General features: G+C 46.4%; 1 protein-coding gene across 5 annotated transcripts in view; it reads left to right on the top strand.

Moving 5' to 3' along the window:
- CACNA1E (calcium voltage-gated channel subunit alpha1 E) overlaps positions 1-27,715 on the top strand; it is a 464,826-nt gene that overhangs the window by 180,914 nt on the left and 256,197 nt on the right. For all 5 annotated transcript variants that reach the window (XM_054693427.1, XM_054693426.1, XM_037506339.2 and 2 more), the window contains exons 3-4: positions 12,203-12,308; positions 13,118-13,257. In XM_054693427.1, coding sequence (XP_054549402.1) covers positions 12,203-12,308; positions 13,118-13,257 — 246 coding nt within the window. The remainder of the gene's footprint in view (positions 1-12,202; positions 12,309-13,117; positions 13,258-27,715) is intronic.

The raw sequence follows: 27,715 nt of genomic DNA, 5'->3' as shown, positions 1-27,715 counted from the left end.
TCACTTAAGGCTCTTGGACCCAGTTCCAGTGTGTGCATACTCTGCGTGTGTGTGTGTGTGTGTGTGTGTGTGTGTTTCCATACACTAGCAAGCAATTCTCAGGCACTAGCAGGATATCAGCAAATTCAGTTTGGTTCTGATACTGTTTCCCCTGAGATACTGTCAGATTCCACAGATTAAGTGCTCAGTCTCTGAAGGTCTCTCTTGACTTTAGATTCTAGTCACAAGTCTGTACTTCTGACCCTTTTGTAATAAATCAGAGGTCCCGTTACTCCCCCCCCTCAGGTTTTGTTAGCAGGCAGACAGGGGGTACTCCAGGACCCCCAAACCTGCCTGCTCTAAATGGGGTCTGTCACCTACCTCACAAAGACAAAACATATTCTTAGTGTATAAGACCTTAAATAGAAATGAACTTTAATAGAATTAGTGTGCAATAGAGAGAAGAGAAGATAATAATTTCCAAATAAACACCCAGAGTTACCCATTCCCTTGTGGATAAGTGCCCAGCCACACACTGTTGGCCCAAAGTAGGGCCACGAAGACCTGAAAGCTTGCCACAAGTCTAAGGCGCCTTCTGGTGGGATCCATAGGAAAGGTGTTACAGGGAAGCCCCAATATAAAACGGGTTGCCTGACTGTGGTTCCTCACCTGCATGGTTAAAAGGGACTTATTAATACTCCACTGCAGGCACACACATAAGGTTAATAAAAGGTTTATTTACAAGGAAAGGGGAAATGAGGAAATGTACAACTCAGGGAGAAAAGGGAGATAAAGTCTTAAATGCGTCCTACCGTTCCACCAGCCTGGAAACCCAATGGCACGCTGAGAGCTGGCTGAGAGCCAAAAGCCATGAAGCCCAGAGGTGAGAGAGAGAGAGAGACCCCAAGGCACACGTGTCTGGTTTTTATACCAAACCTGGCTGCTTAGCTCCACCCTCAGGTCCCAGCCACCTTCCTTTTGGTGGTGACAGGATTTGTCTTTCCCAATGTCCTGATGGCTTTGGTCGGGAGTGGGGGTGGGGTCCACAAAGCCTGCATGGAATTAGTTCAGGACATCCTTTCCCCCTAACAAAGGGACAAGGGGTCAGGCAAGTAAGGAAAAGAGCAAAATCAAAATACAAATCAAGATAAAGGCTGCCATTGTCAACCTCCCCACCAGCCTCTCATCCATGTCTGTCTCTTCCAAGTGTCTCCTTCTGTTATAGGACAGGGAGAGGGGCAGCCCAAACCCCATAAACCTGCCTATTCTACATGGGTTCTGCCATCCGCTGCATCAACACAAAACATATGACACTTTAATGGGAAGGAACTTTAATAAAAACTGGGAAACAATACAGGTAAGGCAAAGAGTCTAGTTTCTAAATGAAGCACCCAAAGTTACCCGTCCCCTCGTGGGTAAAACTCCATCCATATGGGATCGGCCCAGAGCAAGGCCCCAAAGCCTGCCACAAGTCTAAAGCATCTTCCAGTGGGGACCCACAGCAAAGGGTCAGAAATAACCAGACAAGCCCGGAAGGAAAAGAGCAAAATCAACATCAAGATAAAAACTGCCATTGTCACCTCCCCATGGGTCTCACCCACGTCTGTGTCACCCAGTCCACAACCCAAAGACAAGCGCAGTTTCTTCACGTGTCTCTAGGCTCCATGCACCTCCTCCAGGTCTCCTGGCTCCATCCTGCTTCCTTCCTTCCTCAGTCTCTTCTTGCAGCTTCTTCTCTTCCTGCTCAGCTCCACCCTCCCTTGGGTGGGGCAGGGAACCTGGAACTTCCCCCTTTCCTGGGGACCACCCTGTTACACTTCCATGTCCCCAAGTCCCTGGTGCACGTCCAAGGCCAAGAACATGCACAGCTTCTTCTTCACATGTCTGCTCCATGTGCCTAGTCCAGGTCTTCCAAGTCTTTTTTCCCCAAGCCCTTTTTAGCTTCCCCTTGCTGCTAAGCTCCACCCTTGCTGGGTGGGGCAGGGAACTTGAAACCTCCATTCTCTATGGGAATTGCACTGTTTGGCTAAGTTGCTAGAGTGCCTCACAGAACTCAGGAAACCCCTTTACTTACTAGATCACAGATACACTACAAAGGATATTATTTAGGAGCAGCCAGTTGGAAGAGAAGTGGGGGGAAAGACATGCCCTCTCTAGGCATGCCATCTCACCAAATCTCTGTATGTTCTTGAATCCAAAAGCTGGTCCAGAAGCTTTCCTTTTATGGAGGCATCACAGCATAGACTTGATAGATGACATCATTGGCTGTTAGCAATTGAACTCAACATCTACCACCTTTCCTGGAGGTCAGGGGTGGGACTGGCAGTTCTAATCCTTTAATCATGTGGTTGTCTGACAACCATCCCCTACCCTTAGGTGCTTCCTCAAAAGCCATTCCATTAACATAAGAGGAGACTCCTTTATAACTCATAACACTTAGGAAATTCCAAGACTTTTAGAGACCAAATATATGTAAGAAATACTATGTAAGAATATGTTTTGATCATTTATTTTGCTTCTAAGTCACAATGTCTCACAGGTCTAACTAAGTGGACAGCTAGAGGCTGGAGGACAGTGGGTCATGCTGACCCAGGAAGACCCGTTGACCTTGCTTGTACTCACTTGTTAATCTCTTGCTCATAGGCGGTTCCTCCAGTTCCACTGTTATCAAATACAGAAATCTCTCCCTGGTCTCCTTGGTGGTCTCCCAGAGATACTGAACTTACCTAAGTGGTGTCTGGAACTGGCTAGCACCTGCTCTTGTGTGTATCTCTTCACTGTGTGTATCTGTGTATGTCTCTTCACAACTTTAGTTTCTTTGATGTCTAGATGGTAGCTTGAATTGGCCATGTTGAGAGTGTTTACACTCCAGAAATTGGCAGAGGCCACACAGCAGGGCTTTTTTCCCTTTGGGAAATCTGGTTGTTGTATTTGTGAATACACCTCTTACATTACTATTTAACCAAATCTTCCACTCACCTCTGGAACATTGGAACCTGTCTCTGCTGCCCCACTTCTGCCTGTGAGTGGGCTTTTCACTCTGGTCCAATTCGTACCCTCTGGAATAACTTAGAAAACATCTAAGCCCCTGATTACAAGTTAACCCTTCAGATATTTGAAAACAGTTCTGATGTCATGCTCAAGTGTCTCCTTTCCAAGTTGATTATTCTTAGTGCTTTCAATATTTTCTCATGTGATGGGAGGCTCTGTAGGTGTCTTTGAACACAGGGGAACTCTTGCAGGGCTTTCAAAGGGAAACGAAAATTCTCCTAGAGATGATCTGTGGACTCTTTCACAAAAAGCTTTTCATTTTCTCTCTGTGTTCTGAGTCCTGTCTGATGCCCTGTGAAGGGAGTGTTGACACAAGGTGGGGGTTCAGTCTTGGGTGCGGTTGCTGATTGCCGCCCTCAAGTTCTTCTTTCTCTAAAATGCATGTTGCTGCCAGAACTCTTGATGGGCTTCAATTCATCAGAGTGTCATCAAAACACAGATTCTGGTTTCTGAAACAGGTAATTTTCCCACTGCTGTTTTGTTTTCTTTTAGAGGTTTTTAATATTCCCCTTTTCTTTCTTCTCTTTTCTCTAGTGTTCAATCATTTGTCGCCTGATCACCAAAACGATGTGTCGCTGACAGCGTTTTGAGTCCAGGATTCAGTGAGACACATAAGAAGTGAATTTGTTAAGACTTATCCAGCTGATTGTAACTGGAAGGGGCTCAAGCAGCAAAAGAGGGGTGAAGGCAGCCCTGTGTTAATTTCTCGGAACCATCGCCCCTCATCCTTTTGGATTCAATGTGTGGTTGAGTCTGGACCTGATCTCAGTACGGATTAGCTAGAGTAGCGATCATAGGCTCTTCCTTCCTGTCATTTTATATGGAGGACAGGGACATGGCAGTCTGAGGGGGGTTCTTTGGTTTAAAGGCAATGAAAGGTTGAATGTGCTTCATCGCCAACATTAAAAGGGTCATGCTAGGGATCTTTTCTTTTGAGTAACTGAGTCCATTGACCTCCTGAAGAGAGGCAGTGGGACTGTACCAGCAAACAGAAAGCCTTTTGGGGACTTGCCTCCTCGCTGTGTTCTCAATATTGCTTTCTTTGTCTTTCATTCATTAGGTTTTCGTCTTTAGGAGTAGGTGTACTGGCATTTCTATCTCCTTGACAGCCAGAGGGAGAGAAAAAGGGAGGGGGAGAGAGAGGGGTGTCTGTATGTGTTCAGGACTGCCTGTCAGATGGTGAATTTGAACAGAGGCAGCTGTTGTCATGGTGATAGCAGGTTGCATCCCACCACCATGGAAACCAAAGTTAAAAAACTGATGTTAAGGCTGGAAGTCACATGATACATTTTGTTTTGTTTTGTTTTAAAAAAAGAAAAGGGGGTTTGGTTTTTTGTTCTGATTCTTTTTTTTTTTTTTTTTTTTAGTGTGAGGTTGGGGGATGAGAGAAAGTGCAAAAAGGAAAGCAAAGGGATGATGGCACCGGACTGCATGAAGTACACAGCGGCTCGGCTTCATTTTTCTGCTGTTGGTGCATTACTCCTGCCATGGGGTTAGGAAAAGAGGGGGGAGTACAGTGTCTATTTCCAGATTTGTTGTCGATACCTGATACCTGTCACACAGAGAAACATGGGGCTTAGCCCTCCTCCCTTTTGATGGTGGTGTCTGGTCTGCCTTGGGTTGATCAGCCCAGTGCAGAGACTGGAAACCTACAATTAAGGCCTGAGAACACAGATGGCCCTGGAGTCACAGAGGCTCGGATTGCCTCAGGGATGAGGGTGGTCCATACCGGGCTAAGTTGAGATGATTATCATTGTTTTTCAGGAAATTGAAAAAGTCATCTGTAGCCCCTTTAAGCCCTAGGGAACACCTTCTTTGTTTATTCCCTGTTCTGGATTAGCCTCCTTGGAGTCCCTGGCCTGCTGGATCGGCCAGAGTGAGTGCAAAGTCGAAAGAAGCTATTCCGGAAGCACCTTGGCATCTGGCAGATGGACCAGCTGCCCCTTGGACCAGCCTTACCTCCTAACCTGCCTCTCATCTGGCTGGTGGGCGGAGAAGGTTTGCAGAGAAACACTAAGGAGCCCTTTTGAATCTCTATCTTTACATCTGGTATTTACTCTCACTTCATGCCACCATCTGCAGAAGAGGTGAAAGTAACATCCTTCTAGGGAAGAGACTGGCCTCAAGCCTGTCCGAACAGGCCTGGTTTTGATTTTCTCTTCACCCTGACTTGTTGAAGAACTGGTGGCTCTTGCAGGCAGGCTGGGAGGCTGGTAGCCCGGGAGAATCTCAGGCCCTAGGGAGGGGAATAAGATCGGGAGTGTGCAGATACCGCTGAAACAAAGGAGGTGGTCCTAGCCATGTTTGGGTTTAAGCTACAAGGTCCTGGCTTTTCAATATTACTGGTCCCTGCAGGACAGATGTATGGTTCTCAGCAGCTCAGGGTGGGGGATATGATGTCACCCACATGTGATCTCACTGAGTTTCCATCAGGAGCTGGAGCCGGACTGCTGTGCGAGTTCAACCCCTCCTGCTCTTAGCTGTGGCCTCGGGTGTGATTAATGTCTCTTCTAATCACTGGGAGCGATTGCATCAGAGCCATCAGCTTCATAAATCCTCCTTGGGGGACTGGTGTTTGGATGTGCTTTCCATATTCCTCAGAGGTTCTGGGCCAAATGTCTTTGCTCTCTTCCCGGAGGCCCATTGCAATAATTTTCTTTCAGATCCTTTATTGTGGTGGGTCTCTTCAGTGTCAGCCCATGGCTGCAGCCAGCCCGTCCATGCCTGGAGCCTGTGACCACAAACAGGCGCTTTCTTGAAACTTTGAGCCACAGCAGATGCTAAAGGATTGAGTTAATATGATGATAAACGTGATTGTGCATTTGTGCGGCAGCTTACTTTTCATGGACTTTCATACCCATGTGTCACTTTGGACTTTGATCCTTTTCTGTGTGTTTGGATCAGTGTGTCTGGGCAGCCATGGTTTTGCCTAACTCTCGAATAACATGTTGGGGCAACTTTGGCAGGGAGATCCCTCGCTCTGGTTTTGCATCACCACGCTACATTTTTCCATGGCATGACAAGTCTGGGGAAAGTCCTGATTCTTCTCATGTTAAAAATGCAGCATGAGAGCTTTGGATCGCTGCATGTCACTATCCTTCCTAGCTAGGATGTCTTTGGCACAGTGCTTGAGCAAATCACAGACTCGGCAAGGCCCCTTCCCTGTGACTGACTTTGAGTCAATACCTCCTTGTTAGAATTACATTTATGTGCAGGTGACAGAGGGCTGATAAAACACCATCCCGATGCCCAAGCTGCCTAGAATTAGACGTGGGGGCTGGGATGGTACAAGGGAATGGAGACAGACTTTATTGTAGGGAGATTGCTCTGGGCCTGGGGGAAAGGCAGAAATGGGTAAAGGAGGCCTCTCTCATTCCTCCCCAGGGACTGTGGGCTGTTCTAGACTCCCTTGGGGGTTTATAGGAAGTGCCTGAGTGGCCACAGACTGCTCCCCGCAAAGGTGCATCATCCATTAGGCCTGGAGTTGGAAAGCCCATCTCCTGTCTGCCGGCTGTCCCTTTTGATCCCCTCTCTCTCCCCTCCCCCGACCCCACACCAAGCATTCAGCCTTCTTAAGTGTTCTGATGTCACAGGCTCTGAGGAAGCCTGTGAGTGCAGAGGGGTCTGTGATCAGCATCCCAGACAAAGACACAACTTGGAAAGGACAAGGGATACCCCAAATTGTCAGGGCCTCCAAGAAGAATGCCCTTTATGACACAGGACAGGGCTCTGTCCAGGGGTCTGCCCAGGAATTCAGAGACTCCATTACATCTGTGCCAGACCCTGACACATTTTGGAGACCAGTACCTCTCCCTGAGGTCCAGACTGTTCGTGGTTTGTTGCTCATGGCCTGTGTTCTCCCAATCCTGTCCTTCCAGATGAATCCCTGAGGGCTGGAGATAGGGATGCCCTCTGGTCTCGGCAGAATTGGGGTTCGCCTCCCTGACCTGGCCTACAGGGCTTTGTTGACAAGTGGAGCCGCACCTCCTCACCCCAGAGGGCAGCCCTCTCCCTCACCCCAGCTCTCTGTGCTTTAACAAGGAAGTGAACAAATGTCAGGTGTGCAGGCCAAAAGTGCTGCTCAAATTAGCTGTGTTGCTAAGGAAACAAGTCAACCATTGGAAGGAAGGAACTTTGGGTAAAGGAGATAAATCAATAAGCGAACCTATTTTTATCATTTCCCTAATGATTGTCTTGAAGCTGCTAGACGGGAAAGGAGAGTTGGAGCGACACAGGTCCTCATTAACGGCCTCAGAGGGACAGAAGAGTGGAGGGATGTTTGGGGAGACTGCCAGGAAAGTTAGTGAAATGAGGCCCCGAGTGCACAGACAGAGTCAGTAAGGGTGGCATCCTGGCAGGTTTCACAGCCCATTCATGGCCGTTTCCTGTCTGGTCCCTTCCCTTTGTTCCCTGCACTTGGTCTTCTCAGACGTCTGGTGCTGGTGTCCATGACCTTCAGTTTCGGTTGGGACTTTGTGTTGGTTCTTTTGCTTTTTCAGAATAAATATAGCTTTAATTGATTTTATAATTTTAAATTAACACATGCTCATTATAACACTCAGACAATACATACAGCAATAAGGAGAAAGTAAAAAATAACCCCACTACCCTGAGAAAGCTCATTATCCTTCCAGCAAGGCAATTTTTTTTCTTTAGCTCCTTTAAATTTTTTTTTATCTTAAAGGGATCTTCTATGCATGCACGTTTCTTTTTTTTCTTTTGTGTACACAATACAGAAATTCCAAATGGGTGTTCAGTGTAGAGAGAGTATGGTACCTTCTGTAGGGGTACATCTGGCTCTGGTTTTCTTATGCTACTCACTTATCCATTGATTAATTAATTAATATTTTTAAAGATTTATTTATTCATGCATACAAGAACTGGGGTACAGGCCAGATGCGCGGGAGGGTGAGAAGATTCACCAGAGTCAGAGTGGGGAACAGAACAGGGAGACTGACGAAATACACTGCTGAGGGGAGCAGCGGGTGAGACAGGAGAGGTCTGCCATGCCATGTGGGATTCTCGCTGGCCAGCTGGGATTGAACCCGCACTGCAGAGGCTGCAGACAGCTTCACAGCACTGTGCTCAACCACCTGCGCCACCAGGGGAGGCCCTCCATTGATTAATTTATTAATTGAAAATCAGTTGTTAGGTGCCCACTTCATGCTGGAAAGGGGTATGGAGGTGAATGAGACAGCAGAGATCCTGACTCAGGCTCATCTGCCTCTGGCTCTGTTAGCTCCATTTCTTCAAGATCTCAAGCCACGAATAGTCTGGACCTCAGGGAGAGGCTTTGTTCTCCAAAATGTGTCAGGGTCTGGTACAGATGTAATGAAGTCTCTGAATTCCTGGGCAGACCCCTGAGCAGATCCCTGAGCAGATCCCTGTCCTGTGTCACGAAGGGCATTGTTGTTGGAGGCCCTGACAATTTGGGGTATCCCTTGTCCTTTCCAGGTTGTGTTTTTGTCTGGCTGTTGTACAGGGCATCATTTTTAGAGATGCCCTTCCCTTTGCTGATGGAGCATGACCACTGCTAGTGGGTTTCAAGTTCTGCTGCGGGAAGAGATAGGGGCAGGCCCTTGAGTCAGCTCCCAAGGGTGGGAGGAGCAGGAGTGAGTGGCTACAGCTCTGTCTGTGACCTGCTCTGTGTGCAAGAGCGGTGTTAAGCACTGTTGGTGGAAAGAAAGACAGAACACCACTCCAGCTTACAAGGTGTAGTTTCTTGGGGGAGGTAATACAAGGAAAAATGCACTGTGCAAAAAGCACTGGGAGAAGCCATCACAGTCGAGGTGATATTTCAGCTTGATCTTGATAAGGAAGAGACTGGCTCTTGCTAGGGGAAGCAAAAGCTCTGAGATGTAAGTGGCTGTTTCTCAAATAGAGAAAAGTAGCCCAGAGGTTAAAGAAACAAGTAGCGGGAGAGTTGCTGGGACTTGGACAGAATTGGATGTCCCTTGTGCTTTCCTTTCCAAAGACTTCCTGTCTCCATCTTCCTATCACCTTTTCCACGGGTACATGGAATTTTCACGTCTCACCTTTTCTTCTCATTGTGATTCTTAGTTGCCTGTGACATAAGTTCATCCAAGGTTGAGATGATCTGTGGGGCCTCAGGGGACATTCCCACTCCAGGATATGTGCATGTGAACAGTTTTCAGAATTTTAAGCCCAATGTTCATTGCTCTGAATGGGTCCTTAGCTATCACACCATTAACAAAGGATTTGGATGGGATGGAGGTAGGAATGGACTCTTCAGAAGTTATAAATTTACAAACTCTCACCTTTAGTTTCTGGCCTTAAGTTACTCCACAAGACCTCATGAATTCTCAGACACCTAGGCAGGCACAGGAAGTCTGGCTCATCAGCACCCAAGGCCTTTCTCTTACCCTGGGGACACTGCAGTGATGACCACACTACCCAAGGGTGGCCCTGCGTTCCCCAACATACCTCAATTAGTTGTCCCTGGACACTTAGGGCCAGAGGAGCTTAGAGCTTCTAGCAGGGAGCTATGTGCTTTGTGTATCTGGCTGGGAAATGCGGGTGGGGAAGTGTTGAAGTGGGGACCCCAGAGCAGCTACGATGGCTCACGTGAGTATTGCTGCATAGAAAGGCCTCATTGGTACACAGCCAGCCAGTCCTTCCTGCAGGTCAGTCCCTAAGGGTTAATTTGCTTTTATGTCTGTAGTTATTACTTTCAGGTTTTCAGGGGATAAAGAGTGAAGCTCTCCCCCCTGCTCCCCCCCCCCCCCGCCAAGCTGGAAAAGAACCCTTGTGATGTCTACAGCTTGGATCTGCCCAGTGACTTTCTGAGCTTGCATGGAACATTTCTAGCTGCAGGGCTGGCCAGCTGAACCCCGCACTTTGTGAGCATTTTTCTTAGCAACAAGGATTGGCAGGGCATGAAGTGGAAGAGACACAAGGTTCACACCACCACCGCCTCCTCTCCCACTTCAGGATATTGGCAGTGGGCTCTGCCCTGTGTTTCAGAGCTCCCCGAGAGTGTTCTTGTGGGCTCCATTCCCAGGATAGGTGCTCTGACCGAAGAGTTATATGGTGGAGCACTTGTGGGCATGCCATGTACTGTTGCATTCCCTTTGGGAAGGTATGTGAACATATTTGGTTGTGAATACTCCAGAGCCTGCATTTTAGGGGCGATGTCCTAAATGTTCTCAATTTCTGCTGTCCTTTGTTAGGGATTTGAGGGATGTTCTCAGGAAAGGGCATGATTTCTGGGCTACCCCTTTGTCACATTCCCATTTTCATTTTACCATTCAGGTCTGGAGAATTCTGGGTCTGGACCAGGCCTGACATGCTAGCCTGTGCAGAGTTTATGGGGTACAGGGTCTAGCTGTGTTCCCTGTCCCTCTACACTTTATTCAGAACTCTGGGCTAGAGCCTGTGATGGGAGGGAGACATCTCCCCTCTGGGTATTGGTGGTCTTGGGTAGAGCATGTGTGGGGAGATGTCCTGAGAAAGTGGGCACAGAGCTAGTTGGGCCTCTGGAGCATGTCTGTGGCACATTCAGCTCTCAGGGGCCTAATTTTGAGGCTAGAAAGATTGGGGAGGGAGGAATGGCTGGGTGAGGCTCCTGTGTGACTAGAGGATTTTTGTGGGCATAGTGGGGTACGGAGACAGGGGACTGGTCCCCTGGGCCCCTCCATCTTTCAGATCCAGTGCCCAAGCTGCATGGCATCAGAGTCCCACATATCACCATCGGGTAGGGGCCTATGTGTGTTGGGAATGTATGGGACGGAAGGGGGGCCAGCTGCTGGGAATGTGACTCAGGGCTGCATGGTGATGAGAAGACATGGCTGAATGTGAGGGGCTGAGTGGAGGGGCCTCCAGCTCAGATGCAGTGCCATTTCACCCCCGCCCCCCTCTATTCTGGTGCCAGGACTGGGGAACTGGGGCCGGGGGATGTCATACTTCTGGCACATGCACCTCTGTGTATGGGAGACATATGCCCTACCTTTCCTTTGAGATGGCCCAGGTGCCCATTCACCATTTATGTCATGGACACAAATATCATGGCAGAAATGGGGAGGCATCTCTACTCCTGGGAGAAGGCTCTTGACCTTACATCCTACACACCCAGCCTGGCTCTGTGGGTACATGGGGAGATCAATCCCTCTCCTCTGCCAGATCTCTCTTCTCTCTTTTCTGGGTTCTAGAATGTGCCAGGGCCTAGGTTGCTTGGCAAGACCAGTGGCAGCAGCTCACGTGTATCATCACAACAACAGCTGCAGTATGAAGTCTGACCTGCAGAATGAGTCCACTCCATTAACTGGGGATCCCCCTCTTGCCACCCTCAGGACTCTATAAACACAGCCTTTCTGCTGGCACTTGAGTGATAGTCCTGCTTTCCAGAAAGGCACAAAGAGCCCCCTCACCTGCAACAAAAACAGCTTGGACTCATTATCCATTGTTCTTGTAGTTTTGTTGCTAAAGGTTCTGGCCTTTGTGTCCTGGATGTGGACACACAATGAATCTGCTTCCTGTAGGTGCAGAAGCTTAAGAGAAAATAAGGTGGCTCAGAGCACGCATCTGCTGACCCTGTGAAATATTTTTCTGAGTTGGATGTTAAAATAAAAGGGAGCTCATGTGGAGAGAATTGTTCCTTTTCCCTGGGCTCTGCTTGTACCTGGTGCAGAGGTTCTAGGGCAGGAACTCCAGATGTGATTCCCAGAGGCACTAGCAGACAACCACAGCTGGCTCCTGGTGAGAGCACTGTCTATAGTCCCGTGGTGTGGGAAGAGCAGGGGGCCCACAGTGGTATCAACTGCAATTCTTTCCCCCTTCATTCGACTTCCATTTTTAGTCCCAGTTAATTTCCTGCTATATTGTGGAATTGAGTACCAACCACGTGTGTCTGTGAAGGAGCATGGCTGGCCCTTAGCAGGTGACACAATAACTGCTTCTGATTGGGCTTGAACACAAAATCATCTCCAGGAAAAGGAAGAATATTATTTATTGGCTACATTCTTCCTTTTGTTGGAGATGATGCTTTGTGCTCAGAACCGAGTCAGAGATGGTTGTAGTTGCACATACTAAGGGCCATCCACTGTCCCGCACAGACATACGTGGGCTGATAAAGTCTGTGTATTTACGTGCATGGCCGTCTTGGAGACTGCGTCCCTCCTGCTTTGGCAAAGCTGTTCCTTAACTCCTTTCCCACGCCTTTTGAGTACATGATCCTGGCTACCATCATTGCCAACTGCATCGTCCTGGCCCTGGAGCAGCACCTTCCTGAGGACGACAAGACCCCAATGTCCCGCAGACTGGTATGTGCCCATTCTCCTCCCTCCCTCCTTACCCTCCCTCAGTTCTCTTTTCCTTAGCTTCAGCATCTTGCCCCCAGCCACCTCCCCACCCTATAGTTCTGTGAGGAGCATGATCTTTGCCAAGGGACAAGTTGGTGACAAACCATATTGGGATTCACAGGGATGAGAGGACTGACCTTTTGAAAAGAAATCCTGCCCCCAGGAAGTTCTGAGAGCAAACACTTGTATACAGTGCCCCACAGCCAGGACCTGCATGGGGTCTGTTTGCTTTACTCCCTTTCTCAAGGGACTTTTGAGGTAAGAGAAAAAGGGAGGACAAAGGAGAGAGGAGGAAGGATGCTCAAAACCTGGGGCATCTCCAGCAATGAGCTTGCAAAGAGTTTTATTCACATTCTCCCTAAGTAATTGCCATACCCAATGTGTTCCTCATGAAGAGAACAGCCCCGCTTGATTCCTGGTGGATGAGAACCTTGAAGCACCCAGTGTGCGTGTAGGCCAGCAAGAACGTCAACTCCTTCACAGCCTGGTCACACCATCAGGGGCTAGCATGGAAGTCCGGTCCTAGGTGAACCCACATCCATCTATTTCTCCAGCTGACTCCTCTGGGGCTTCCCTTGCTCTTGTATACCCTACAAACCCTTTAGCACCCTCACATCTCACCTGCAATAGGGATTGTCCAAGCACAGACATCCGGCATCCTGTATGAGAGGGGAAAGCCCAGAGTGGAGGTGGTGTCCCGAGTGTGCATTGCCTACGTCTCATGAAGCACAATCCACCCCTGATGGGCTCCACTGTTGTTTATCCCACAGGAGAAGACAGAACCATATTTCATTGGGATCTTTTGCTTTGAAGCCGGCATCAAGATTGTGGCCCTGGGCTTTATCTTCCACAAGGGCTCATATCTACGCAATGGCTGGAACGTCATGGATTTCATTGTGGTCCTCAGTGGGTGAGTCTTCCTGGCTCCTTCTTTGTATATATGGCAGTGCCTGTGGTGTCATGAGGTGACTGAGCCTGGGGCAGGTGGGGGGGGGGAAGCAGTCTGTGGAGTAGGGACAGAGGAAAAAATTCAAGGGTAAGATTCTACATGGGGCCTGTGCCCCTCAGGGGATGTAGTGCTCTGAGGAGATGCAAGGGTTCGGCAGGTGCAGGGAGTTCTCATGGAGAGACGCTGTGTCTTCTGGGTTCCCATTCTCAGCTTCGCTAGTGCTGCGTCTTTTCATTGAGCCAAGCAGCTGGTGCTTACCTGAGGGGCGCCCCCAAAAGATGGGTCAAAAGATGCCATGGCTACTCTTTTCCTTCGGAGCTTGGGGAAGACCCTGGCCATATTTTCTAAACTGATAACTAAAAGTCATGTTCTGAAAACAGAATTTCTGTTTTGAAAACAGAACATTCTGCTGATAACTGAGACTCACGTTCTGAATGTTCTGAAAACAGAATTTTGTACAATTTGCAGATGTATTAAAATGGAGGAGGTATGAAATTGAATCACTTTAAGATGTTTGAAAAATCATTCCTTTTGCGGTGAATACAGCAGTACTACAGTGTGGCTGGCCAGGCATCACAGGAAGCATATAGGATGTATTTAAATGGATGATAAATCATTGTTTTGGAAACAGACATAGCGTGCCTGTATTGAGGTTGAACCAGTGCCACCGGCAGCCGATGTGATAGGCCTTGGGCTGCTGCGATGGGCATGCCTCATTGCTCTTTCTGGGCTTCTGGTTGGTCTTTGTCTCAGGTGGGTCCAGGTGTGTGCAGGTGTGGTGTTGGGGGGTGTGGCCTGGGATTTCTCTACTGGCTACCTGTCAACTAGTAGTTCAAACCTGTGATGAGAAGAAGAGTGTGGAAAGGGGAATAGGGAGAATTTGTAGTGTTGTGAGGACTAATCAAAGGGAGAGGGGCTAAGAAAAGACATTTATCCTGGGAATGACCAGAGGTGTGATCAGAGAAAAGTTTGGGAGCATTTGTTTATTCATTGTCTGTGGAATGGCATAGTCCTCTGATTTTTTTTTTTTTTAAAGCTCACTCCAGGCTGTGGAATTTTCTTTTTCTTTAAATTTTTATTTATTTATTTATACAAGCACTGGGTACCGTCAGAAGCGTGGGAGGGTGAGAGAATTCACCAGAACCAGAGCGGGGAACAGAACAGGCAGAATGATGGAGGTACACTGCTGAGGGGAGCAGCGGGAGGCAGAGGAGGGCTGCGTGCCATGTGGGACCCTTGCCCGGCAGCCGGGGATCGAACCGGCGCTGCAGAGGCTGCGGGCAGCTTCGCAGCCCAGTGTGCAACCACTGCACCACCGGGGAGGCCCCCATAGTCCTCTGATATTTAACCTTCACATCAACTGGGATTACGTGAAAGGAAAAGTTGAAGGTGTAATGGTCTGGAGTGTAGGAGTAGAAGCTCCAGCAGCCAACCCCTAGCTCTAGGGAACAGATAAAGAGATAATCATTAATTTTAAAAGTATCTGTTGCTTTACAAAAAGGATTTTCTGAAGATTATTTTTCTATAAAAACATTCTACTGCTGCATTTTAAATATGATTTAGTGTGTAAAACTATAATTAACACAGTGTTTCAGAAGTACTTTGTCATAGAAAATACAGCACACCTGGATGATGCTTTTTATTTCCCCCCACCCCTCCTTTACTGAGCTGTGATCGACATAGGTTGCATCCAGATTTACTGCACTACCTGAAAGTAGAACATTCCTCTTTGATAGGAATTAGTAGATTATTTTGGGTATCTGGGAATGCTAAACATTTTTTCCTTATTAATTAATAGTATGTGTTTCCAGACCCAAAAAATAACAAATCATGCCAAATACGAAAGCTCTACCTACAATATTGGAAAAACCTGTATAGTTAGTGTGTACAATGTGATGGTTTGATATACATTGTGAAATGATTCCCACAATCAAACTAATTAATATATTCATCTCATATCATCATCATTTTTCTTTTTGCATGATAAGAACACTTGAGCTCTGTTAGCAAATTTCAAGTATATAATACGTTATCATTAACTACAGACTGTGAGCTTACAGTCGATCTGCAGAACTTGGGCATCTATAGCTGAAAGTTTGCCTTTTGATTAATAATATCTCCCTTGTTTTCTCCCCCTCCTCCATCCCCCCCAAACTCACTACCATTCTTTTCTCTGTTACTATGAATTTAACCTTCTTTAAAAATAGAGTCCACATATGAGTGAGATCACACAGTGTTTGTCTTTCTGTGTCTTTTTCTCGCTTAGTATAATGTCCTGTATGTTCATTCATGTTGTTGTAATAGCAGGGCTTCCTCCTTTTGAAGGCTGAGTAATATCCTATTGTGTGTATACATATATGCCGTATTTTCTTTATCCATTCATCTGTCTATGGACACTTAGGCTGTTTCTGTGTCTTGATTACTGTGAGTAATGCTGCAGTGAACATGAGGGGCAGATGTCTCTGAGACAGTGATTTTATTTCCTTTGGATAGATACCCAGAAGCAGCATTGTTAGATCATATGGGAGTTCTATTTTTAATTCTTTGAGGAACCTCCATACTGTTTTCCAATTTACATTCCCACCAACAATGTATTAGGGATTCCCATCCCTTCTCCTTGCCAGTGGTTATTTTTTGGCTTTTTGATAATAGCTGGGTGACATTTTAAATGTCCCTGAAATAAATAATATATCCTCTCTTATGAAAAGCCTAAATGAGAATCAGTCATTTAGAAATGTTATGCTCTGTCTAGAAGAACAGTACTATGACATATATGTATTCTATGTTAAGATTGTATGAATCCTTGATCCTGCATCAGAAGTCATTTGAAATGTCTCATTTAGTGCCTTTATTTTTATCTTAAACTTTAAATTTCTATTTAACACTTAGTTATTGAATAATTTAGTTATTAATATTTCATTTTTATTAAAGAACATAAGGAAAATAAAAGTCAATGGAAGAAAAAATAGTTCTCTGATTATTTTGAATTTCCTCATTATTTTGTGATATTTCCTTCCAACCCCTTAATGCTCAGCACACTCTTTGATGCTTATAATGTTGCTGCCTTTTTTAATATTACATGAGCTTATTATATATTACTCCATATTTTGGTAGAAATCTGTAATGAGTGATAGCAGTTTGTTAAATAGATATACACAGCTTATGTCTCTGTTTTTGTAGTTTTTAACACTTGATTGCTCTCTGATTTTGACATTATATGTTATATGTCATTATTAAAGATGTTCCATTGTACCTATTTTTGATGTCACCTTTTAAGAGGCATTTTGACAGGTTGAAGTGTGTGTAAGGGGAATCCGCCATTCTGGTGTGTGTGAGGGAAGGTGGAGGAATTTCCACTGGATGGGGGACAGACAGGAGCTGTAACCACCCTGGGAGAAGGAGCAGGTTGGTAGGGCCTGGCTGGGTCCTGCTGTTAGCCACAGAGGCCCTCTGCATGAGAGTCTGCATGGACAGGGAGCACTTGGGGCAGGGCAGCTGCCCTCTCTGTTCCTTCACCGCCCAGCCCTGGCTTCTCCCATTCTCAGTGGCTCTTCCTACTTTGCTGGCTCTGGCATTGTCTCCGAACCCCCCGCTGTCCATCTGTACCCATAGGATGTTGCTCCTGCTCTTGTCAGCACTTACTCATCTCGCTCTCTCTCTCCTAATACACTTGAAACGTCCAGGGAAAGGGCTGGGCTCTTGAGCTCCCTGTTGAGGACTTTGGTTCTGTCTCACAGAAATGGATAGTCAGATTTAGCCTTACATTCATGGGGTGCTTTTCTCTACCACATTGTGTTGCTTCTTAGGTGCACATTTCTATGGCCTAGCCATCTCTAAAATCAGCCTGTGTCTTCCAGTAATGGCATGGTATAGTTTAATTGACAGCTGTTTTCTTTCTTTGCGGGAGGTAACATCATGGGTCATCTTACAAATGTTGGGGTCTTAAAAGCAGTGAAATAGCATGTAACGCCAATGCAGACGGGCAGGCTTGGGAGAGGAGTCCCTAAATCCTCAGTGAGGTTACAACTCAGCCAGAGAACCCCTCTTCCCAGAGATCCAGGAGTTGGAACAGCCCTCTCTAGGCTTCCTGACACCGCCCCCACAGAGCCCCTGCTGGAGGCTCTAGCTCCTCACCTCATGTCCAGGTGTCACCTCACATTAACCCCTGTGCACAAGAGTGACAGGTGTTGAGCAGTACAGCACCTCAGGCTGCGGCTGCACAACTTCTCAGCTCTGATGTGTGAATGGAGGGAGGAGTGAGGTGGGTGCTGAGGTGTCAGACAGCTGGCTGGGTGAAAGACCTTCTATCACTGACCTTTGCTAAGCAATGGATTTGGGGACCTGTGCCACCCCATTCAGCCTGTACCACTGACCTAATGCTTTGCATTCCTAGGTCTGTAAGTTGACGTAGTTCATGGTTCTGAAAGACAATTTATGTACCTTAGTCATCTAGTCCTCATTGTCCCATAAATGGGATCTTGCTAGCCTCATTTTATAGAAAAAGAAAGTAGTAGCCCCATAGCATTTTGCATGCTGTCAACTCACAACTCATGGCTTCTGTGGTCCCATACCTCTGTGTTTGCGTGTTCCTTTAGTCCCTGAGAAGCCGGGTAGGGTGTACTCTGGGAGGAACATAATCAGGCAAATGTTCCTGACCCGAAGATGAGGCTTCAGGTACAACTTGAAGAGGACTGAGCCCCATGTGTACATCCTGGGACATCTCTCTGCGAACTTGGATAAAAGTCCTGTTCTGTGGTTAAGAAGGCACATTATTTTACTCTCATGTATTATTTTAATACCAAAAAAATCAGAAGTTCCAGTTGATTTCAGTATTAATTGACTAATTCATTCATTGATCCATTTATTCAATTACACTTGTATTGTTGAATACTGATACATGTTAATGTATTTTTATTTCTTCTCAATGGCAATTAGTGGAATTTGCCATTTCTTTAACAAATTTTCACCTCATGTAACCTGAATCTCTCTTGTATTGGTAACAAAGCAGGAGATGCTATTTCTAAACATTTGTCAGACCACCTGGAGAATTCTAAATCATTTGAAGTCATTATTATATATTAGTCTTAATAAGTCATAGTAACTAAAACAGATGGGTAAATGATAGAGGAAGTTGAGAATTCCAAGGCACTCCAAACCATGGGTAAGAATAGGGAAAGAGGGCAGACTGTGTTTTTGAACCCTACTCATCTCGGTAGCCCAGTGCCTGGATTACAGTAGGTACTTAATAAATGCCGTTTGGATTGAATCACTTTTCTTTTTTTTTTTTTTTCTTTTTTTCCTTAAAGATTTATTTATTTATTTATACAAGCACTGGGTACAGTCAGAAGCATGAGAGGGTGAGAGAATTCACCAGAGCCAGAGCAGGGAACAGAACAGGCAGACTGACAAAATACACTGCTGAGGGGAGCAGTGGGTGTGGCAGGAGAGGTCTGTAGCAACATGTGGGACTCTTGCCAGTGGCCAAGGATTGAACCGGTGCTCAGAGGCTGTGGGCAGCTTCACAGCCCAGCGCTCAACCGCTGTGCCACCAGGGGAGACCCTGGATTAAATCACTTTCTATCCCAGATTCTCTTGCCACCCATAGGATATCAAAGAGGGTGCTGGGGCTGGGCGTAGGAAAGGCTGGCCTTAGTTTGACTGAGCCAGCCAACATCCCACTCAAGTAGCTGTGATTTGGCCAGCTTGACCATGTTCTTATCACCCTGTTAGGGACATGAAAAGTAGGAACACAATCTCTAGGCTTAAGATGTATTGAGTGTCCATCCATTTGGGCCTATTTACCAGGTTCTCAGTGTTTCTTCCTCAGGATTGCTATGGGATGATGTGGGTGAGAGAGATTCAAGGACTGAATATTGAAGAGCCTGTCTCCAGCTAGCAATGGGGAGGGGGGGAAGTAAAAGTGTTACATCACTTGGCATTTGTTATATAATGAAAACTGCCATTTATTTATTTATTTTTAAAAGATTTATTTATGCATACAAGAACTGGGATACAGGCCAGAGGTGTGTGTGGGGGTGTGTAAGAGGATTCACCAGAGACAGAGTAGGGAACGGAACAGGTGGATTGACTGAAATACACTGCTGAGGGGAGCAGCGGGCGAGACAGGAGAGGTCTGCTGTGCCATGTGGGTAGCTCCTTGGCCGAGGATCGAACTCTTGCTGCAGTGGCTGAGGATAGCTTCATAGGCTGTGTCTTAACCCCTCGCACCACCAGGGAGGTCCGAAAACTGCCATTTGTTGAGCTGTATGCCAAAGACTTATCTCTTTATCTATCTACCTACCTACCTATCTACTTATCTGTTACCACATATTTATGCAGTTATGTGTGTGTATGTATGTGTTATTGCTATGCTAAAATGGTACTGCATAATAAGAATTGTTAGTCTTGATTATTACTTATACCCATTTTACAGATGAGGAAGCTGAGGCTTCCTCCATTTAAGGAAATTTCCCAAAGTTAAGTGGTTGGCATATTGTAAAACCAGACTCTGAACCTGTAAAACCAGGTGTGTTTGCCTTTGTATCTGGGTGCCTTCCTCAGCCACACTGCTTCTCAGATACAAGATGGTACCAGCTGTACCTGTGTCACTTTAGCAATGTGGTCTTTTCATATTTCCTTTGTATATCATCAGATTCAGGCAGTGGCGAGAAGTGTGCTGCCCTTTTCATCTAGGAAATCTTTCTTTTCAGTTGTGTGTTTAAGCAGTGGTGATATCACTGAGCTACTCTTGAATGCTGGCGATATTATTTATTTTCCTGTCAAAATCCCGAAGCAGCTTTGAAGGTGCTTTGACAGCTTTGCTGTGGGAAATGGCCTGTTGTGACTCTTCCGTTAATCTTGAGTGCCTGAGTGCAAACTCAGGGGTGTGGGCAGGTATATGCAAACCTGGGGCTTTTCCTTCTTCCTCTACCAAGGATATTACCCCAGGGCCCAGGACTAGTCCCCAGCCCATTAACTCTCTCCAGTTCCTTCAAGAAACATTATTGAGCACCCACAATGAGCCAGGCACCTTGCTGGGTGTGGCTAAGTATCCTCCACCAGGGAGCTTAAGACCACGTACCACAAAAAGCGCATCCAGCCTAGCTCTGGAGAGCTGGGGAATAACTTTTATATTGCCCATTTTTATGGGCAGCTAGATAAGGAAGGAGAGAACTTTTATGGGGGAAAGAATGCTATGTACAAAAAAATGAGAGTGTGAAACAGGACACTCCTGGAAACTTGCTGTCTCGAATAGTGGCAGGTGGTCCTGGCAGGGTTGGCAAGGGCCACGCTGAGGAGGCTAGCCAGAGGTAGTGGGGAGCCACCAAAGGCTTTGTGCAGTGGGGGGAAGATGAGGTCTAACCACTCTGCTTGTGTCACGGGTCTTTTGAACCCTGGAACCACCTCTGAGAAGAGGACATGGGACCGAGCACAGGCCTGTTGTAGAATCCTCTTGCAACCTGGAAGGCTATGCGTAGCCCAGCAGAGAGGGAGGGGGAAGGGGAAGGGGAAGGGCACTGGGCAGAGAAAAGTCCAAGGAAATATGCAGGAGGGCTGGGACAGCCACTGCTGCAGCCCCCGCTTCTCCTGGTAGCACACGCAGGGTGTTTTAGCCTGAAGCCTGTCGGGAGGATGCTATCTAGAGCTAAATATACATTGATAGGTATTTTTAGAGGGTTTCTGTAAGGAGGCCTCCCTAATATACGAGTTTCCTGAGCAGCTAAAGATCGAGGAAAGCACAATTTTCCTCTCGAAGCCCTGTCTCTCCAGTGCTGAGAATGTGGGGGAGGTGTTGCAAACGCATTTCTGGGGCCCCCAGCCCAATATAAACCTGTGCTAATAGTATGATAACACTTGGGATTTATATAGCATCTCCATGCCAGTGAGCCTGGTAAGATGTTACAGACCTGTCTTTTACTCATTCTCTTTCTTCTATGTGGGCGAAGCAGGGTGGTGGGGAGCAAGGTGAGGATGGGTAAAGGGGAGGTGTGAGAGCTTGTCATCTGGGAGATGGGGAAACTGAGGCTGAGTGGGACAAGGTGAGGGGCTTAGAGCTACTCAGAGAAGCCATATTAGTATGAAGAGATGAGTGTTCTCGGGCCTTCATACTGGTGTCCAGTGCTGATGAGTCCTCATCAGGCGCCTTGTCAGGTTCTTTATCCAGAAGACTCTGGCTGCTTCCCTGGGGTGCCACCTCCTCGCCAGCTCCTTGTTCATGTCTGGCCCCGCCCTGGAGGCACACAACTGCTATTTGCAGCATTTCTTCTACCAGAATGAGGTTATTTCTCTTATAATTGCATATCCCCCAAGATGGGATGGGAAAGAGAGAGTTAAAATGTGGAGTTTTGATTCAGCAGGAGAGGTAGACAAGAGACAAAAGACAAAATGTGAAGCTTCCAGGTCTCGTTTTAGCTCCGTGCTGATAATAAACCCATTTCCTTCAGGGGCTCCCGCCGAGAGTTCCAGTTAGTAGTTGAAAGCAGTTGAGTTGGGTTACTCCTGGGAGAGTACAGATTTTTTTTCTCATCTATGTGCTTTGTGTTTTCTATCATGGATTCATCATGGATTCACTCAACAGACATTTACTGAGCCCCTCCTGTGTTCCAGGTGTCAGACATTGGTGTTGCGATGGCTTCTCTTTCCTGACAGGCTGCTTTTGCCATCCTTGCTGATGGCAGACACTCTGCCTGGAGACAACAGTGTGGCCTGAACTAGCCTTGGTGCCCACAAGGAGGGAGAGCCAGAGGGAATGGAGGAAGCTTCCAAATCCCAGGGTGCTTTGGTCTGGGACTGTTTTCCTGACTTTCTGTTCATTCAAAATGATATAGGGATAAAAGGATGGCAGGGAGCTTTCTAAACCAGACCTCCATCCTGGGTCTGGAACATTTTAAGGCAGTGAAATACATGCACTCTTGGGCATGTGTGTGTGAGAGAGGGCGGCAGGGAGCAGACTCCCAAGCACATTTGCAAAACAGAGATGGATATAGCATAAGTGTTCATTCTGTAGATTTACACGAGAGACTTGAGGATTTAAGGGAGTGTTTACATTTCCATTCTGTGGATGATATATGTCTCCTCACTTGGGTAGAGATTTGTGCTCTTGTGTCTGCATTATAAATATACTGACAGTTAAGTATGGATGCATCAGTGTGAAATGTGAAATGCAATGGTACTGTTGAATGTATGTCGCACTGGCATCAAGAAATAGCAGATGTGATGGGTGCTGAGAGGTTACCATGGGGAAGGAATGATGTGGAGCAGCGCAGATATTGAAAGGAAAGGGGGTGGTGGTGTGTTGGGCTAAAACAGAACATACAAAGGAAAGTGTTGGGCTAAAAGAGAACATACAAAGGTTTTTCAAACTCAATCATGGAATTTTAGATTTGAGAGAATGATCAATTTGTCTAGCTTTCTCTTTTTTATTTTGAAACATCGTTTCTTTATTTTTCACAGAAAACTGAGGCCCAACTGGCCAAGTAACTTGTCCAGGGTCCTACAGCTGCAGTGTGGTAGGCAGGGGGGGGCATGGACCCTGTAGTTACTTTTAATCCAGGATACAGGATATGGTAGCAGTTATACGCCCCCATCCCTGCCAGTGAGAAGCTGCTGCTTCCTCATTATCTACAGGCCAGTAAGCCGGGGGTGTTAAGAAGTAACTAAAATTTTGTACTAGTTGGCTGGAATACCTACCTATATCCATATGTATATACAATTTATATGAAAACAAAATAATCTAATGGACTTAAAGCTCTGGGGGAGCCTGCGTCCTGGTCCTGTCCCTCTAATACACATTCTCTTTGTAACACTAAATGATATGTTACCATTTCAGCGTCAGTTTCCTTTGTGTGTGAAACCTGATTTATGAAATGAAGGTAGCACCCACAGTAGCTACCTCACCAGGGCTTCAAACAGCAATTAAAATAATGTCGATGCTGATGCTGGTGGCTCCCATTTTTCAGGAGCTTGCATGACTGATCTGAAATGTAGAAGCCTTTACATCCCTCAGCACTGGCATATATTATGTAAAATATAGAAACATAGACAATAGAGAAACAAAAAACCAAGGCAGATGTCATTTCCATTTTACAGATGAGAAAACCCAAACTAACAAGGCAAAGTTGTTGTCTCAACTAAGGGGAGGAGGGATTGGTGTTTTATTTTATTATTTATTTATTTATTTTTAAAGATTTACTTATTTATGCATATAAGAGCTGGGGTGCAGGCCAGAGATGCGGGGGGAGGATTCACCAGAGACAGAGTGGGGTACAGAACGGGCAGACTGACTGAAATATGCTACTGAAGGGAGCAGCGGGTGAGACAGGAGAGGTCTGCTGTGCCATGTAGGTCACCTCCCTGGCTGGGGATCGAACTTGTGCTGCAGTGATTATGGATTGCTTCATAGTGCTGCCTCTTAAACCCTTGTGCCACCAGGGAGGCCCGGCATTGGTATTTTAAATCTGTTAGCAACAGTTCTAAAGTCAGTCAACTGTGGTGGGTGCCGGGGGCCTTGCTGGTGGGTGTGCTGTGGTAACAGGCACCTGAAGAGGTGTGATCCTGTACCTCTGAATCATAGATGGTGTTATAAACCAATGTTACCTCAGTGACAGGTTTTGAAAGACAATGAAGCCAATGGGAAGTCGGTGAGTGGTGATACCTGCCTGGGAATGATGTGGTGATGCCAGGAAGGTAAATGTTAAAATATACATAAAGCACCCTGGGTGCCATCAGAAAACAATGTGTAAAAATGAAAAGTATTCAAGATACTATGGTTCTGTAGACCTCAGTCAGAAAATGTTACAGTTTTTCCATTAAGTTCTCTTTGAGGTTGAAAGCAGAAGTTTCCTATAAATTTCACATAAAATATATCATTTTTTCCTCTTAGAGGTGTAACTAATTTTATCAAAACTAGGATTTTGCCAGGCTGAATCCAATCCTTCTGGACAGTTATTAACAATAAAGAAATTCCAAGAGTAAAAATATTGAAACAAAGTTCTTTATTTTTCACCTTAGCAACAATGAAAATATTCCATTTCCATTTTTTTTTTTCCCTCTTCTGGTCACCCTCCCCATTTCACACAAACGTACACAGGTCTGGGGGCTGCTCCTTTTCTCCTACATCTATATATTACAAAGCAGGCTGAGGAGAATGCTCTTTGTCCTCAGGAGGAATATTCCTGCATGGAACTGAGGAGAGCTGACAGGAAGGCTGAGCTATTGTGTCTTCTTCCTTGTCTTTCACTCCTTCTGTCTCGGTTGCCACTCTTCTGTCAGGAGCCTGGGCCTTGGTGACAGAATGGCCAGGACAGGGGCTCAAGGCCCTGGCCTTTCTCCTTGGCCTCAAACTCTGGGACAGTGACTGGAAGGCAGAGTGACGAGTGTGGCTACTTCGCCTTTCAGATCACATTTATAGTGACGTCCCAACATTCACACCACGGTGAGGTCCCAGCTATCGCACCTCCTCCTTCTCACCTCTGTGGGGCCAGGCTGGTCCTTCATTCCGGACTACATGCCTGGTATGGGGGTGCTGAAACTCCCATAGAGTTGGGTTGGGTTTTATTTTTTGCTGCTGAGTCTTAATCAAAACTCTGGGTAAGGGGGCATAACCAGAATGATGTAGCTCCTGAGGTATCAGGGTTGTGCCTGCCTAACGTCATATCTGGAAGTTTGCATTATGGTTTGGGGAAAGACAGACATGAGGCAGGGCCAGGGAAGATAGGAGGGAAGGAAGGATAGGGACAACCAGTATTAATTAAGCACTGCAGGTGTCCATAGCTGGGAATAGAGCTATGGACAGAGAGAGAATTTCTAGAGTCTGAAAATTTGCTAACAGAGAAGAAAGGTCACCGATTAAATTTAAATTTAATGGTGTACAATGTGCTGCCGAGGAGATCTGTTGGAGGGCTAGAACAATTTTCAATTGGGTCCTCACCCAATATGGAAGGAGAAGGATTAAGAAATCTGTTTTGTGACCTGAGACTGAATAGCATTTGTCTAGAGAAAAGGGAAGGAGACTGGATGAGGAGCATTCAGGCAGAGGGATGGACAGCTATGAAGGCCTGGAGGTGGCAGGCTACAGCAGGTGTAGGAAACAAAGACCACTGGGCCCCAAGGTGACAGTAAGAGGGCAGCTTAGGGAGGGAGGCAGGGGCCGCATCCTTCAGGGCCTCATTGGCATCCCCATGGGTGTTCAGTGGGAGGCCTGTGAGTGGTTTGAAGCAGGGGAGTGAATATATTTGCAGAAAATATTGGGGAGGGGCAATTTTGCTTAGAAGGACCTATGCCACTGCCCTGAATGACTCCAAGTCAGCTCAGAATTAGGTGCATAGAATTAATGTTTTCATAGTGTTCCTCTTCTTTTCTTGCCTCCTTCCAAAACTGGGCCTGAACTATAATTTTGCTTAACTTATTGGAACTGGACCAAACCCATTCTAAGGACATTATAATCCAGCCCATGCTATGCTAACGATCTGTGATCCCCACCCGGAGCAGAGACATGGCCCTGCCTTCTGGGTTCCCCTCTGAGCATCTCCTACTGATTCAAAGAATGGGTAAGAGTTGGGGAGTGTGTGGGTTTTTATTTTTGATGTTCAGCAGAGAAATTATTTAAAAAATGCTTTGCTGAGAACATTGCTATATGATTATTATGATTTTTATTTTTCTGATAGAACAATAGTCAAAAGATCAAGCCAACCCACATGCTTGTTTATGGGATGTTTCTCTTTCTTGCTTGCTAAGCCCATGACACATCATGATGCTGAATCTGGATCCTCATTGAACTCTGGTTAATAACCATCATAAATATAATGCTTTGTGGGGCTCTTCTGGTGGGAACTCCTAGTCCTCTGTGGTTCTTCCTTTCCCTACTCATTTGGAAATAGGAAACGGACATCTCCTTCCCTCTCTGAGTAAGTGTTGTGTTTGTTCTCTGTTGGAGAAGCAGGTCGCCCTGAAGATCCTTCACCTCTGGGCTCTGGCACCAGAGAGAGGGAAGTGTTAGGTGCTTATCCTGTTCTTTCCCTCCAACGCAATTGCACATCCTCTCCAGGTGGGGGTGCCACTCTGCTCCTCAGTATAGCTCCCTCCTCCTGCTCACTCTTGTCCTCTCCCTGTCCTCCCTAACCCTTCTCTCTGTTCATTTTCCACTTTGGTTTAACACAAGACTGGGAGGAGCAGACAGATGCCCTAGAGGACAGTGTGTGAGTGTTGTGTTATGGTGTTTGGTGTGTGAGTGTGGTGGTGTAGTGGTATGTGTTTGGTGTGTGTTTGGTGTGGGAGTACTGTGTGTGGGTGTTGTGATGTGTGAGTGCATGGTATGTGTTTGCTGTGAGTGCTATGTGTGAGTGTTAGTTGTGTGTGTGTGTGGTGGTGCGGTATGTGAGTGTGTGGTATGTGTTTGGTATGTAGTGGTGCAGTGGTGCGTGAGTGTGCAGTATGCTGGTTGTTTGGTTTGTAAGTGCTGTGTGTGGGTGCTGACTTGTGTCGGTGTGGTTGTGTGTTGTGTGGGCTTTTCACGTGTGGGTGTTGCCTTCTGTGGGGGATGTGGTGTGTGAGACAAGTCATGCTAGTTCTGACTGGTTCCTTCCAGGCCCTGTCTGTTGCAGTGACTCTGACATTCAGCCGTGAACCCCAACAACCAAGTCCAGATTTGGAGTGGGTTCGCTCTGTTAGGAATCCGATCCCTCTAATCTTGTAGGATAGTTTTATCTGCTGCTGCTGCAGAACATCCTGGAGGAGGAACTTCCAGGACTTCAGCTCCCTCAGCTGTGACTGATTTGAAACCAAATCGAAGCTCAGTAACAAGTCACCCAGGAATTTAAATTCTAGGAACGCAGAAAGCTAAAATAATCACCTAGCTGTTCTAGTGGTTTCCAGCCTGTGAGCCCTGAGACTCTGGTGACCCCAGAATTATTGCAGTGGGCATGCAGGTCCCTGGTCATCCCTGTACTTGCTGTTCCCTGAGTAATGTTTCCCACAGGTATTTACCACATTATTGCTTTTCTTGTGTGGGTACCGTTGTGATTTATAAGTTATAAACATACCTAAAAGCTTTGTTGAATAAATAGTAGCTTTTTTTTCTTCATTTAGTCAGTACAGCATAGTGGTTGATAATTTGGTCTTTGTAGACAAGCAACCTGAATTCATATTTCTGCTCTGCTGATTAGTTTAATGGTTACAGACAAGGGCCCCAGCATCTGTGCGCCTCAGTGTCCTTTCTCTGTAAATAATGAATGGTGGTGGTAGACAATAACATCCACTTAGCAGAGTTGTTATGGGGTTGTATTTGTGGTTCTGGAGCTTTGGTCCTCAGTAAGGGAGCCATCCATCCATCCAAAGGATAAGAACTGCTCAGTCAACGTGACCATGTTTCAGATGAAGGGCTTGAAGTCCAGGTGAACTTGAGCTCTAGCATCTGCCTGGT

The sequence above is a fragment of the Talpa occidentalis genome, unplaced genomic scaffold (genome assembly GCF_014898055.3).
Source record: "Talpa occidentalis isolate TD23 unplaced genomic scaffold, MPIMG_talOcc4v2.1 talOcc4.12, whole genome shotgun sequence".
In the NCBI taxonomy this organism is placed as follows: domain Eukaryota; kingdom Metazoa; phylum Chordata; class Mammalia; order Eulipotyphla; family Talpidae; genus Talpa; species Talpa occidentalis.
This window is presented reverse-complemented; position numbering and strand designations above follow the sequence as displayed.